Below are 15,349 nucleotides of genomic sequence, written 5' to 3' on the forward strand. Positions count from 1 at the left end.
CTGTTTGAAGACTCCTTTTACTTTCCTTAAGGGAAATTACAAGTGCCTTGAGATTACTGAAGGAAAATACTTTCCATAACAGAGTGTTTCCTATTATACCAAAAGGAATCCAGATGAGAAAGCTAGAAAAAAATACATATCTTTCAGCCCCAGTGAATTACATGAGAAAGGAATGGTCTTTATTAGTCTACTAAGAGTTCTGATGGGCTGTCTTCTACAGGGTGATCCTGGAAAAGAAGGAAAAGTGGGCTTTCCTGGGCCACCTGGTGCACCAGGGCCTGCTGGAGAGCCAGGTTTGCCTGGGAAGGGTAAAGATGGAGCGCCGGTAAGTACAGCTGGCAAGCTTTGTGCTTGAGTGGTTCAATATGAGACAGACAGCCATGACTTCTGCAGGGGAGCAGTGGATTTACCAGAATCCATGAAAGGCCTGGCTGTGCAAAACGCCCCAGATCACAGCACTGCACCCAAAATGGCAGAGAGAACTAAAGCTGCATTTCTGAACACTGAACCCCTTTTGGTGTGCTGTGGTGGCCACTGAAAATAGAGACCTCCACAAGGAGCAGCCATTGACCTTGCGACCAGTGAAAAAAACTATTACCTTGGTGAAAGGTCCCTAAAAGCATTTGATTCTATCCAAGTTGGCAGATGATTTAATTTGCTTACGTGTTGTCAGTAATATATTGCCAGGATGGTGTGAGGTCAGGAGGGTGTGTGGGGGGGCACTTGCAGCAGGGACTCTGTCAAAGTCCAGGCTCCTGTTTGGATGGATGGTGACTGTTTTCTTGTTTTGCCTCTGCCACTTTAGGGGGAAAGGGGACCACCAGGCTTGCCAGGACCCTTCGGACATAAGGTGATCATGGACTTTATTGTGGAGTGCTACTCTTAATCCGTTGAACTGGAAAAAAAATTATGGTGAAAACACGGTCTTTTTTTCCCCTGGAAAGTAGTTTGTGAAGCTTTCACTCAAAAATGCAGTCCTAGACTTTTAGGAGCTTTCTTTCTCTGTTATTCCAGTATGTCTGTTGATGGAGATACTCAGATGTGAATTAGCTGTGTATACTTTGCACATTTAAAATTTCTTTCAGCATTAGGTGAATTCAACACAGACTAAGGGCTAAATGCACATTTTCTCAGGGAGACTGTGATTGGGGCCCTTTAATCCATACAGCTAGAGAGACATTGCATGGCTCAAGGATGATCTACTCTTGAGACCACTTGTCAGCCCCTCAAAGAGCACTCTTCCATAGCTTTCCTTCCCTCCACCTCCCCAGGAAGTGTGAATTATATTCCAGTGGGACCAAATAGTCCTGGTTTGCCCTCAGATATCATAGCTAAGGCAAAACCTAACTAGTTACAGAGGTTAATGCCACTAATTTCTTCTGCTGAAAGTATTTAATATTCCCTTATAAGTACACAGCAAATAGAGAAAGGAACAAACCAGCAAAAACCTTTGCTTCTGGGAGAATCTGGATTGTACTTGAATCTCCAAAAAAACACATCAGAAATTCCTCTCTTCAAAATGACTATGTCCTGATCTGGATTGGAAGAAAAATAGGATGTTCAAAGAGATTCTGTAAATGATATAAGGATTATAGCATTAGAAGACTCAATCCAACTAGGTCCCATACATTTGAAATACCCAAACTGCTATGAATATTTCTATTTTGTATAAATGCATTGTAGCCTGTTGTATATATCTTTGATGGTTCAGACCACACACTACACCCACAAAGACACACACAAATAGACAGAGAATTAATATAAAAGTCAGGAAAAAAACCACTAAAACAATCTCATAAAATATTCTATTCAATATCCACAGAAGAAAGTAAGAATCTTAAATGTGCACAGAAAATACTATTGAACCTTTTGTATTGAAGTTATCTTCTTGAATAAAATAACAGAGAAGGGATCTGCTGGAGTGCTTGAACTAATCAGAATATATTTTTTCTCACCATCCTTGCAGTATTTTTTCTTTGTAGTATAAGTTTAGTTTAAGAAGAAAGAAAGGGAAAAAATAGGAGATATTGCAGATTGAAATTTGGGTGGGCAGAATCCACAGGTAACAATTTTTGTATCATGCTTCCATATAGCTTGAAATAATGTCATAACAGATAACATAAATAAGATTCATTGTTATAAATTTACTGCAAACATGAGACCAAATCTTACACCTACAATGCAATCCGTAAAAGTCTTATTGATTTCTCCTTATAAATAGAAAACAGATGTTAAAGTCTTGTAGCTGAATTCTTTCTTAGCCCTCTGTCTGCAGTGTCCATCGACCAGAGTCAAGTTGTTTTCTCTGCTAATCAGGTTTTGCTTTGAAAGTTCTGTTTTCTATAGGGGAGGGCTCTCCTCTTGTAGTACAGTGCTCAAGAGAGAGTGGTAGAAGTGTTGACTTATTTTTCACCAGAAGAATTTCATACACTACTGTGAATAGGCCTATGCTGGAAAATGAAATGAGTAAATTAAGATGTAATAAAACCCCCCTGTCTTTCACAGATAAGTAATCTGTATTTAGCAATTTTTGTGGCTTACCCATCTACCATAGGAATACAGAGAGGCAAAAGCGTATTATAGTGCTCAGTGCTTCCCTAAGCCAAGGAGAGTTCCTGACACCCTGATGAAGTGACTGTCACTGAGTGTTCAGGAGGCATCTGGATGTGGCTCTTGGGAACATAGTTTAGGGGTGATTAAGGTGGTGCTGGGTTCATGGTCGGACTAGACGATCTTGAAGATCTCTTCCAACCTTGATGATTCTATGAAATGCTGGGGGTTGGATGCTGTGCGCTAAAATACATGAAAAACAGTTGCAGAGTTTGTGTTCCCAGTCACATGTGACGTGGCACACACTGATGTTGTGTGAGTGCTCTCAGAGGTGGGCTAGGGCTCCTGGGATGGAAGAAGACAGTTTTCTTGGGATTATGAGATGTTAACTGTGCCATGTCCCCATATTGCCACAGCCAGATATTGTTCCTCTGTGGGCAGAATCGGGTCAGGATGTATCAGTGCAACATTCTGTTGTACAACCTGATTGTATTTCAGCACATATTTCTCATCAGTGCATAAAACCTATAACTTCTTCCTTTGTTTCAGGGTGAAAGGGGAGCTCCTGGCCTCCCTGGACAACCAGGAGATAGAGGTGTGCCAGGAATCGGCCTGGCTGGACCCCCTGTAAGTAGCAGATCCTGCTGCAACCTGTAACAAGGTGGAAAATTACCCATTGCCACCTAGGGAATGTGTTGCCTGTGCTCAGCTGTGCCTGTGGGACATTTTACCTTCTAAAGGTGCAAATTTCAGACTAGTCCAGAGGCTGCCATTTGTGTATCAGATATCAAACATCTCTTTGTTGAGGGCTCGTGATGCATTCAGTTTTAGTTGAAACAGAGAGGCAGAAAAAGTGGTGTAGGAATTACTGGTGTCACTGGCTGTCATTCCTGAATTTTCTGCACCATCCAGACATGCTGGCTGTGGATGTGAGTGGAGATCTGTGCTGAGCCAGCAGCTCTGGTGTACTGGACAGGTATAACCTTGCTGTTCCCCTCTTTAAAGGGACGAGTGTGACACACGTGCCCACGTCAGTGACATAGAGACACTCTGATAGCAAAATACAAAATGAGATTGTTTTAATTGCTGTGTTCCAAAAGGGCCGTCATCCCCACAATCTCCCACAAACATTTAGTTAGTTGGACCTCATCTGGCTCTACCCTCACCTCCTGCATATTAGTAGGTCACAAGGTGTATCTGAGAGTCTGCTCTGGAAAATTTTGGATTGTCCTGTTTCTGGGGTTTTATCACTCCAGTACTTCTCATGTGCAACTCCTCTTGAGATGAGGGAGATTTGGGAGTGTTCTAGCTGTAGCCCTGCTCAGAGACCTCCAGATTTGCACTGAATTTGCTGTTGAAATATGTTTAGGAGGAAGCAATCTCTTTTTCTAGCTGTAATTACTAGAAGAGATTTGAAACCTTGCATTCTTTTATTCTTTTGCAATACCTTGTACATGCCATGATCCTGTACCAATCAGTAAATGTTTGGCTATCAATGTTCTGTTTATCTAGATATAAATTTCCCAATTAGTACAGGAAATTGCCTTGAAATGACAAGTCATATTGCTGGGTGGTGCTGACACTTAATATTTGCTTTTACCATGCTGAATTCCATCTAAGTTAAAGCAGACTGGGTCAGTCATGTTTCTCACTGTGACTGTGTCATGACCTTCATGGTCATCACAGGGTTACCAATGACTGAAGATTAGCTGAGTGTCATTTGTTAAGATTTATCTAAGCAGCAGTGGTGTTCCTGCATTTCTTAGTGTTCAGTCATTAATATTAAAACTAGAATTAAATTAGCAAATGAGTATCTGGCTTGTTTGAAAGTCACTAGCTTGTGGGTGGTTCTTAATTATAGATTTTTAGATTCAGTACAGGGTTAGATGAGTTTGCTTCTGCATCCTGATGTACACAAGACGACAAAGTTATTCTTCACTGGGGCTTTAACATCCTTGTATCCGTGAAAACAAATGACTAAGAACTTGACTCCAAATGCAGACATACCCTGTGTCACACCAGAAGATTGCTTTTTTTTTCTGTGTCATTGTTATTTGCCCACTGTCAGGATGTAGCCACCTACACACCACACTATCTTAATATAAGTTTTATTAATCTGCTTCACTAAATACTTAAAAAAAAAAAAACCACAAAACCAAATAACTACCATGATGGGTTTTTTCCACTGTTTTTCCCATCATAACCTCAGTTCTAGTGCAAAGACTGTGGAATTTATAAAAAAACACTGTATAACCCTGAATCTATCAGACTGAATCCTACAGAAAAAAAAAAAATAATCAAGCAAAAAAACCAGAATAAAATCAGTGGAGATGCTTCAGTGCATATTACACATTAAATTAAAAGTGTCAGTCACTACCCTTTTTAGCAATGTAACAAAACTGTGTTTATAATACTTCAGAGCTGCGAGCCAGCAACTCTTTTTAATTGAAATACTCACCCCGTTTCCTCCTGTGCCCCTAACCTCTCTCAGTCTCTGCTCCCTGCACAACAAGTATACATAGATGAGGATTTTTTTTTTCACCTTATCTGCTAAAGTATTGAGTTACAATTTACATAACGCTGAGCCATAAACTTGAGCATTAGTAGAGTGCATTCTTCCCAACAGAAGAGGGGACTGCTTGGAGAACTGAGGTGAATTCACATGTTTATGCTGAAGCTGCCCAATGGGTGTATGTGCTGAATAAGTAAAAAGGTTTCCATCTTGCCCTGCTTTGCCCTGTTGATACTATTATGGGTCCAGAATTATGCATTTAGCTGTTCCTTGAGTGCAGCATTCAGGTGTCTTGCATGGAGGACTGGATGAGGATTAGTGACTACCGTGCCTGAAAGAGAAAGGAAAAGGAGAGGAGTTATAGTGTGAGACAATTTATTCAAACACAGCCCCGAGGATGTGAGGATAAGCCTTGTTTTGTGTGTGTGTGTGTAATACCAGATTGATTCATCCATGCTGGGTCTGGGTACTGCACCACTTCTGTGGTGTTCCTACAGAAGTGAGTACCTTCTAGTACCTCACTCTACTCAGCTGCTCCTTTTTAAGTTGCATCCCCAAGCAAATAGCATACACAAGACCACTAGAGTTTTTGCTTTGACCTAAATTAAAGAGCTCAGAGGTCCTGTGGGATGTCCCAGCCCAACAGATGCTGATTTTCTGTGTGGTTCTTTTTCCCCAGACCCAGCCAGGAGCGAGGCTGAGCACGGATTGTCAAAGGGCATATTCAGTGCACACACACACACTCCTGTGTGCAGCCAGGCAGACCAAGGCAGAAAATAATCCCTTAATGCTTCACAGGACCCTCCCTGATCAGCCAAAGTGGGATGTTAATTTTAAGTGGTTTTATTGCTGAGTCTTTTCTGTTTGCAGGGCCCTGCAGGACCCCCAGGAGACAAGGGATCACTGGTACAGTATGTCTTTCTAGCTATACCCAAATTTTATGGGGAGGGGGGAAACCACATTAATTGTGTTTCTACCAGTGATTTCATGAAGCTACATGTAATTAATTTGGTCTTGCCTGAGGGTTGGTCATAGGGGGGGGCTGACGCTTCAAAGGGGACTTGTCTTGTGCATTACCAGGTACTTGTCTCCTACACTGAGTCGTGATAAAGAGTTGATTGAGAGTCTTGGCCTGAGGACAACTTTTCTTATATGTCAGTAATCCTACAAGAGAAAGAATCAGTTATTTTTTTCACCCTTCATTCAAAAAATTATATCAAGGCACATAATTCAGGACACACAATTCAGGACACACTGCTATGCCTTATAGCCATGGCCTCAAAAGGTTTTAAATAATCCATTTTTAAGCATTTTTCTTACTGAAACCTTACATTGTTTGATATTCACCAAACACACTTAGTGCCTCAACACTGAGTTTTGCAAGGATCCAATCCACTGTTGTGAAACAAATAACTGTACCATGTTCTCACAGACACTGCCATGAATTTCCAGCATAGCAGCCAGTCCTAGCCAGCATGATAGCTTGGCACTGAGGAGCTGGACCTTCTTTTCTCCTCTGCCTTCCTGTGCTCATTCATATTTTCTCCCTGTTCAAAAACTTGCCTCCTATAAAGGGTCATTATCACCTTTCCAGTCAATTTATGTGAAGCTTGACTTTAGTGATGCTCACGAAGTCCCTTGAGGCACAGAAATGACAGATACTGGATTAGTGCACTGCGAGATTTAACTATATTTTTTCTTAAATTCTCTCATAGTTGTTTAACTGCCAGTTAATTTTACCCCAATAACTATTAGGTTGAGGATTTCTTTTCTTCAGCTAAGAGGTGCCTCATAAATACTACTCATGTTATCGGGTTTGTCTGTTCTCTCCCCACCAGGGTCCCCGTGGTGTACCTGGTATCCCTGGACCACAGGGGCCTCCTGGGCAGGATGTAAGTAAAATAAAAGTGTAAGTGCTCAATAAATTTGTCAATGCTTGAATCTAATATCCCTGAAAATGTATGCTTACAGTCAGCTGCAGTCACTGAGTGTTACGAGGATGGTCTAAGGGAGATGATTCACAGAAGTGGAGTGCTTACAAGTTAGGATGTCAGATGGTAAAACAGTTGGGATAAGGATTGCCTCGAGGAAAGTGGTGGACTGCACCACTGAACCATTTTAAAATGACACTGGAGAATGGCAGCATACACTGGGGAATGATCCCACACTGGAAAGGGATGGTTAAGCTGTCTAGGAACTTCTTAGAAGCCTCTGAGATAAGTACCCCGTAGTATTTCTATGGAAAAAGGGCCACAAGTGTTGAAAAAAGTTCTTTATGAGTTCATTTTTCTGCTGCTATTGTTCATGCTTGATGACATTTTAACCTCTTGGTGCGTTGTCCTCTGTCCTGCTGTCTCAGTGGGTGAGTCATGGAACTGAGGAATAAAGAGAAATGTGGCAGAGTCCCAGCTGGAAGACTGTTCCCTCTCACTGCCTGCTTCTCTTGCAGTCCTGAATCAGAAAGAGGAGTATTTTTTTTTCTCTGTGATGTGGAAACCAGAACCTCTGAAGGAGTTTCTGAAGATTTTGAAAGGCTTGATCTTTGGATTTGTGCCTGTTGAGGGAACACTCTGGGATTGGGGCAGTGACCTTCTGTAACTCTCCTTCTCAGTAATGTTTCATGATGCTATCATGTCTGAAATGGGTACCAGTTTCCATTAACTCCACATCAAGCAATTTTCAACTCTAGTGTGGCTTTATTGACATACATCAGGTGGTCTAAAAGTTTTCTTCCCACCTACTTGTGGCCCAGCCCAGAGGGGTTGTGAATGCTCCCATTCCTGGAAGTGTTCAAGGCCCTGGGACTCTGAGCAAACTGGTCTAGTGGAAGATGACCCTGTCAATGACAGGGGGTTGGAATGAGATGATCTTTAAGGTCCCTTCAAACCCAAACCATTCTATGATTCTGTGATTCTATACTTGGTCACTACATAAATGATAATGCCAGGATATTCTTCCACACTCCACAATAGTAGAAATGGTCCTTTGCCTCCATCACCCTGTTTCCCTGAGCAGCTAAGGATGGGGGATTGATTGTGTCCTGCTGATTGTCCGTAGATCTCCTCACCTTGCCTCAGATGGCTGAGATTTTTAATCAAGAGGTTTTAAACAGGAGATACAATAGATGGGTTTATTACATGGATGAGTTGTGTGAGGCAAGTGCCAGAGGCAGCTTTTCAGAGTCTCTGGCTCTTCTCAGACCAGTGTTGACTGGTCAGCTCTTGGAGAGGCAGCACTGCAGTCTTTACATCTTTTTTTTTTCTCCCCTGCAGAACGTTAACTCCAACAGAACCATTCCTCATGGTACTTGTAAAACACATTCTCTATGACACTCACTGCACATTCCAGCATTTCTGGTGTTACAGCAGGCATAACCTATTTTGGCAAGATCATGCATTCGCAGTTTCTTGATCTCCATTTTCCTTTTACTAGTACAGAGAATTTTTTGTTCTGTTTTTGTCCTCTTCAACATCAGTGAAGTGTTCCTGTCTTCTCTGAAGCGTGCCCATTTTTGTACTGTGCTGTGTTCAAACAGTATGACATCAGTTAGAAAAGCTCCAATTTGAATTGCTAATATGAATTTACCATGCAGCTCCCAAGCCATTCAGTGTCAATTGCCTTAATGACTTGCCTCAGAGTCTCGTATTTTGCTGTGGCCTTTGCAAATGTGTTCCATGTTTTTTGTTTTTTTTTTTTTCTGAGGCAGAAGAAATCTTTTAAATCACATTTACTTACGTTAAATTATTATTTTCACTGTTTTTTCCAGTTGCAAACTCATCAGATGCTTGTGGAAGTGTCTGCTATAAGTTGTTATACTGTCTGACACTGCAAATCAGATTGACAATTGTGTTTGGGAAGGTGAAAGAGTCAGTACTTCTTTTGCAATAGTTTTGGCCAGAATTATCTCCCATAGGTGAATAAATTCAGGTTTTTACATGACTACATTCTCACTTTTTTCTACTGCCCTAAAAGCCTGTGCCTTTTTTTTTTTTTTTTTTTTTTTTTTTTTTTTTTTTTTTTTTTTTTTTTTTTTTTTTTTTTTTTTTTTTTTTTTTTTTTTTTTTTTTCCTGATAGCATTGCTCAGGGTCACCTTTTGAAACGTCTGTTGGCAACTCAATCAAATATCAAGAGTTCTCAGGACAGGGTCTTGTTTTATTAAAATTTAGGTTTTGAAAATGCTTGTCTAGGTGTACAGTATAGTTCTGATGGTTTGACCTTGTTCTGTTCCTCTTTGCAAAAGGCTTGGTATTTATTTGTCCTGTGGATGTCATTATGTCCATAAAGCTCTACAAATTGTCTTCTTCTGGGACAAAGCTGGGAGCTATTGTCTTCTCCCATATACATTATTTTCTTATCTTTAATTTCTTTTTTTTTTTTCTGATTAACTAATGCTCTGATTATTAAAGTCCAAAAAATGGGTTTTTTTAAGTCTTTGTTTTTCCTGATAGTAAAACTAATTTCTTCCATAACACAACTACTGCGTATTATGCCTGTTTTAATGCCCTCAGTCACTTAAAAAAATTACTTTCTCTTGCTTTTGGAAAATAATCCAAATCAAATTTTAATCTGCAGTATTCCTGTATTGAGTATTAAAATACTGTAGCCTTAAGTACCTTCTGTCAGAGAAACTGGCCAAACTCCTAGTCTAAGAATTATAAAAAAATATTTCTGTGTGTTAATTGTCATTATATGCATGGCTGTCTCCTCCAGCTACTGCAGACCAGGTCCCTCCTCACTGATAAATTGATTTAAACTAGATTTTAGGAAGAAATTCCTCACTGTGCATATAGTGAGGCACTGTCACAGGATGCCCAGAGAAGCTGTGGATGCCCCATCCCTGAAATTGTTCAAGGCCAGGTTGGATGGAGCTTTGACCAGCCTGGTCTAGTGGAAGGTATCCCTGGCAGTGGGAGGAAAGTTGGGACCAGATTATCTTCAAGGTCCCTTCCAACCCAACAATTCTATGATTCTGTGAAAAGTTTATAGGAAGATATAATATAATTGGACAAACCATGGTGATGAGGTGCAGAGCTCAGCCAAACAAATGCATCCACCAGCCCTTTTCTGTGCATGACCAGCCCCTGTTAGTCTGCCTCTGTCACTCGCTGCTGTCCATTCCCCTGCACAGCCCCTCGTGCATCTCCACCAGCTCTATCAATTCCTGCACCCTCTCAGTTCAAGGTCACCCTGGTTTACAACCTTATCACTTGCAAAGTCCGGACTGGTCTCCCTGGAAGTGCAGCCTGTGGTTTCCTGATAGCCCATCAATTGGTGTGAGTGACAAGATTTGTTTCTTGTTAGGTCTGTGTCTTGGCATATTTAGTTTCTGATTTCCTCCTTTTCCCTAATTTCCCACTGGACAAGGTCCTGGATCAGATAATCTTGCTGGAATAAGCCTCCTCACACTTCCATGTGCCTTCATCAATTATTGTGAATGTCCAGGTTTGGTTCCCATCACTGCCATCCTTATTTGTTGGTCGGGTTTGTGTCCTTGATGTTGTAATTTATGCTTTTTTCCTTATTTTCCCTTGTTGCATTGAAAAAAGGTCTTTGATCAGATACTCCCAGAGGAGCAGACACTCTCTGGTCAAATACCCTTACGCTGCATGTTTTGGGAATCATCCTCTGACTGTCTGCTGAGAGATAAAATGTTTCTGTTCAACACACCTACCTAGTGCCCTTAGATTAGGAAACAATCTGAATGAGACATTCTCTTATCCTACTATTAACAGTGAGGGCACCTGGTTAATAAGCCCTTTCTGTATTTTGATTATGATAATTTTAATTAACATAAACATTGAATTAATCACTTTTTAATTAGGTTAATTATTCATGGTAACTAAGTTCCAGCATTACTGGGAAATTAATCTTCCCCTGAGTTTACTTTCATAATTACAAAACCTTTGTGAATGAATATATTACTGCCATTGGATTTGAAAAGCAGAGTTTTCTTTTCTGGGGTTGATTTTCCCCTGCAGTTAGATGGACAGTTTCAAGGAGCTTTTCTGGGTTTTTTTCAGGGTTTTTTACACCCCAAACCAGAGTGCATTTATTAAACCTCCTCTTGTCTCTTTATTGCTGTAACTTGTAACCTATTTAAGTTATTGCATTTCAAGTTTAATTTTCAGTCTTGTAATAGAACTATCCCACCATAAGCCTGTGTGACTTACACACTTTCCTCATACACTTGTATGTTTCTTTATAGACTTTCTTTAAGTCATGTATTTTCACATGCACTACTTACCTGAGCATCATTTTTCAGCATAACATCATCACAGTTTCCCTCAGTTCCCAGTCAACAATCATTCCTGTATCAGATTGTGCAGACTGATCATCTGGATCCTGTGCATCACGCCTCCTCATTGCTGACATTTTTTTCACTATGTTGGTGTGCTTTACCACTCATTCAGTATTTCATTTTATGCCAGCCACTGTTGGCTGCAAGTTCCTGGAAGTGTTCAACCTTTATGAGCTTTTCAACACTGGTTGTTATTTGGGTCTGCACATTTTCCCACATCATGTTAGCAGCTTTTTTTTGGTCAAAATATTTTTTTTTTTTTTTAATTTTCTGGATTTCTCTTTTCCATTGTCCTCCCCTATTAGCTTGTCAGTTGCAGTTATACCCTCCATGTCATCATTCTAGCATTTCGATTCTGCTCTGAGCAATTTGAAGGCATTCCAGGGAAGGTTTAGGTTGGATGTTAGGAAAAGGTTCTTCGCCCAGATTCTGGAGAAACACTAGAACAGACTTCTCAGGGAAGTGGTCACCAAGCCTGACAGAGTTGAAGATATGTTTGGAAAATGCTCTCAGGCACATGATGTGATCTTAGGATTGTCCTGTGCAGGACAAGGAGTTGGACTCAATTCTTTGTGAGTCCCTTCCAACTCAGTATATTCTGATTTTATGATTTTATTCTTGTAGCTTGACTCTTTTAGTCAGCCTTTTCTAACTCCAGGCCTCTATAGACCAACAATCTTTCCTTCACTTTGGATTCTGCTTCCATTTGCCTGTTCTCTGATAATGCACTGTGCTGAAGTGTCATCATTCTACACCTGTTTTTTTCTTTTTGGTTCAGAGAAGCATTCTTCAAAGGGCATTCTCTGTTGGCAGTCTTGTAGCTTTCAATTGTTTGACTTTTCCTGGGAATTCAGTGGTTTTCAGGTTTGTCAGCCATGGCACAGAACTTAATCTCTTTTCCTGTCTCATTTACACTGTGTTAAAGACATCACAGATCCACATCATACAGAGTGTAAGAAAACAGGTCCATCCCATTTTGTCTCAAGGCAATCTGATACCATGTGAATATCATAGTTGTGCTTAAATCTTCCCAAGGATTTCAGTTTTATTCACTCTCTTCTTGTGTGTCTTTTCACATAACTAAGACGTCTTTTCCTGTATTCTTTAAAAAAATCTTTAAATACTCAAATTACACCACTAGTGCCTTGTTCATGTTTCAGATCCCAAAGTAAAAGGCTGTCATTGAGCCCTATGGCAGAAAGAGTTTATTTATAGCTATGCTACCAGTCAGCTTGAAAGACATTTCTGAACTGTCTTTTCTGTGTTGCTTTCTGATACAGGATTATTCTCATGGTTCAAGTCTCTGCTTTGCATCACACTTTCTAAAGAAAGTGCTGTGTGAGTCTTCCTGAACAAAGTAGGTCTGGGAATATAAGATCTGCATAACTGCTATTTAGTCAGACCTCTTCCCACTTGCAGAAGTGGCTGAGAACCACAGTGAAAAGGATGCCAAAAGCATGACCTGACAATTAGCACCTGGGAAGGAGAGGGGACTTTGCAAACATCACACAGTCCTCTAGATTCCCTTTGATGCTCTGTTCAAGAGGCAAAACTATAAATGGCTATAATGTTTCCATATTTTTACTCAATTCCCCAGAAGGGCATTTGTGGTTTAATTATAAGCTAACCTTCTCCTTCAAACTGTATCTTATCTTTATCCTCCCCTGCAGAAGGTTTAGTTCCTTGGGAAACAAGCATTCAACCATGGGCTTCAGTACTACTTCAGGTCCACTCTAGATCCACTTCAGTTTGTGTTTAATATTCATCTGTTAGAAGCTCAAGGTAGCTGAAAGGTTGTTTTAATTTAATTTGGAATAGAAGAAGACTATCAGTATATTTTTCCCTTTTTCTCTCTCCTTTAGCAAGACATACAGGATTTAAGTGAGACACAAGGATGAAATTCAAGTTTTCCTTATGATGAAATTCAAGTTTTCCTTATAGTTCTAGTTGTGGTGTAGCACACACAGTGTGCTTCAGCCATAAATCCCCAGGTGGCCAAGTACTAACCATCTGGCTGTCTTCATAAATAATACAACAAACTGATTGGAGACAACAGACTAACCTGAGACAAGGTGGATGACAGAACACCTGGTCCCCATCTCAGCAGAGCATTTAATCAAATTTTAATGAAGGTTTCCAGGTGAAAATTTTGAATAGTCTCAGATTCACCTAACAGGCGAGCCCCTGATGAGCTGAGACTGATTGAGAGCCACTACTTCTATCTTCATTGTATTGATCGTCATCCAGATTTTGACGAAGCCCAGAAAGAGAGGTGAGTCCTGGGCTGTATCTAGAGCAGTGTGGGCAGCAGGTTGAGGCAGGTGATTGTCCCCCATCTGCTCCTCTCTGGTGAGGCCCCACCTGCAGTGCTGCATCCAGCTCTGAGGTCCCCAGCAGAGGATGGACATCAAACTGTTGGAGCGAGTCCAGAGGAGGCCACCAAAATGATCAGAGGGAAAGAGAACCTCTCCTATGAGGAAAGGGTGAGAGAACTGGGATTGTTCAGCCTGGAGAAGAGAAGGCTTTGGGGTGACCTCACTGCAGCCTTCCAGTACTTGAAGGGGGCCTACGAGAAAGATAAAGACTATTTATTAGGGCCTGTAGTGACAGGACAAGGGGTAATGATTTCAAACTGAGAGTAGGTTTAAAATAGATATTAGGAAGAAGTTCTTTACTGTGTGGGTGGTGAGGCACTGGAACAGCTTGCCCAGAGAAGTTGCAGAGGACCCATCTCTGGAAGAGTCCAAGGCCAGCTGGATAGGGCTTTGAGCAATCTGGTTTAGTGGAAAGTGGCCCTGCCCATGTCAGGGGGCTGAAAAAAAATGTTCTTTAAAGTCCCTTCCAACCAAATCTATTCTGTGAACATCCTGGATGAAATCTGAAACCATCCCAGAGGGCACTCCAGCTGGGACCTGCTGCAAAATCAACAAAACTGAGCACAAATAAGGTGCTTTCAGATGGTCAGTAGAAACTATTCCTTTAGAGGCAAAAATGGCCAGGTAGGACAGCTTTTGTATGTGGTTAAGATAGATGGAAGATCTTTTGTATGCCCTTTAAGGTTCTTAGTATGAATAGAGCTGCATATGTTTGAGTGATGACACAGGGTGATGGACCAGGTGGATATAGGAATTTAGCAAAAAGTGGTTTGGGGGAATCCCACCAAATCTATCTTAAAACACCACTGCAAGGTTGCAATGCAGATTTCTGTCACCACCTGGACAGTGACCAACTGTCCTGTTCAAAAGATTTGGTTTCCCATGTGAGCATTAGTTTATGCAAAAATATTACAATAATCTCTAGATAAGGTTTTTGTTTTATTTTAACAAACTGATGATTTGCTAATGACAGATAAGAGAAACTCATTGATGGGTGGGGGTTGTCCCTTTTCCAAACTGTGACTTTCTGGGCCTAAAATTCTAAGGATGCTGGTAATTTCTATGCCTTCATCTCATGAAAACTAAAATCACTATAGCTCTCCAAACAAACAAACAAAGCAACCTGTTTGCAAGGTCTCAATTTTGCATGTTACAGATGCCATCAGAGATTTAAAGCTTCATCCTTCACACTATTGCAGTTCATAGTGTTTCCTGTGTCCAGAAGACAAACTAAAGCAATTTCAATCTCTGTGTGACTGAAATGTATTTAGCAAGGTCACACGGTAGGTAAATGAGGTTTAGGAGGAGGTCAGAGGATGTTAAAGTTGCGGATATTGAGTTTTCTGTTTGTCACATGCAAGGAGCAGTGCTGCTCAGCAGCAGACAGTAAAATATGTGCTAGTCCAGAGCAGTCAGCAGAGTGTAGGAGTAACCAGGGGGTTACTGTATGATAATTTCACATTTTTATTTCTTTCTCTTGATCCTTAGGGTCTACCTGGAAATCCAGGGGAAAGAGGACCTCCTGGAAAACCTGTATGTAGCTTCATTTTTGTGTTACATCTTCCTTTTAACTCAGTTTGTTATAAGTTAGTTTAAGAATTTAGACAACTTAG

The 15,349-nt window shown here is 40.8% G+C and overlaps 1 protein-coding gene across 1 annotated transcript in view; it reads left to right on the forward strand.

The window, feature by feature from the left end:
* COL22A1 (collagen type XXII alpha 1 chain) overlaps positions 1-15,349 on the forward strand; it is a gene marked incomplete at its 5' end in the record, with an annotated part of 191,465 nt that overhangs the window by 144,228 nt on the left and 31,888 nt on the right. The window contains 6 exons of the mRNA XM_027899352.1: positions 221-325; positions 806-850; positions 3,100-3,177; positions 5,933-5,968; positions 6,901-6,954; positions 15,225-15,269. Coding sequence (XP_027755153.1) covers positions 221-325; positions 806-850; positions 3,100-3,177; positions 5,933-5,968; positions 6,901-6,954; positions 15,225-15,269 — 363 coding nt within the window. The remainder of the gene's footprint in view (positions 1-220; positions 326-805; positions 851-3,099; positions 3,178-5,932; positions 5,969-6,900; positions 6,955-15,224; positions 15,270-15,349) is intronic.

This window comes from Empidonax traillii, unplaced genomic scaffold (genome assembly GCF_003031625.1).
Source record: "Empidonax traillii isolate 1590-97213 ecotype Southwest subspecies unplaced genomic scaffold, ASM303162v1 scaffold660:size391163, whole genome shotgun sequence".
Classification (NCBI taxonomy): Eukaryota; Metazoa; Chordata; class Aves; order Passeriformes; family Tyrannidae; genus Empidonax; species Empidonax traillii.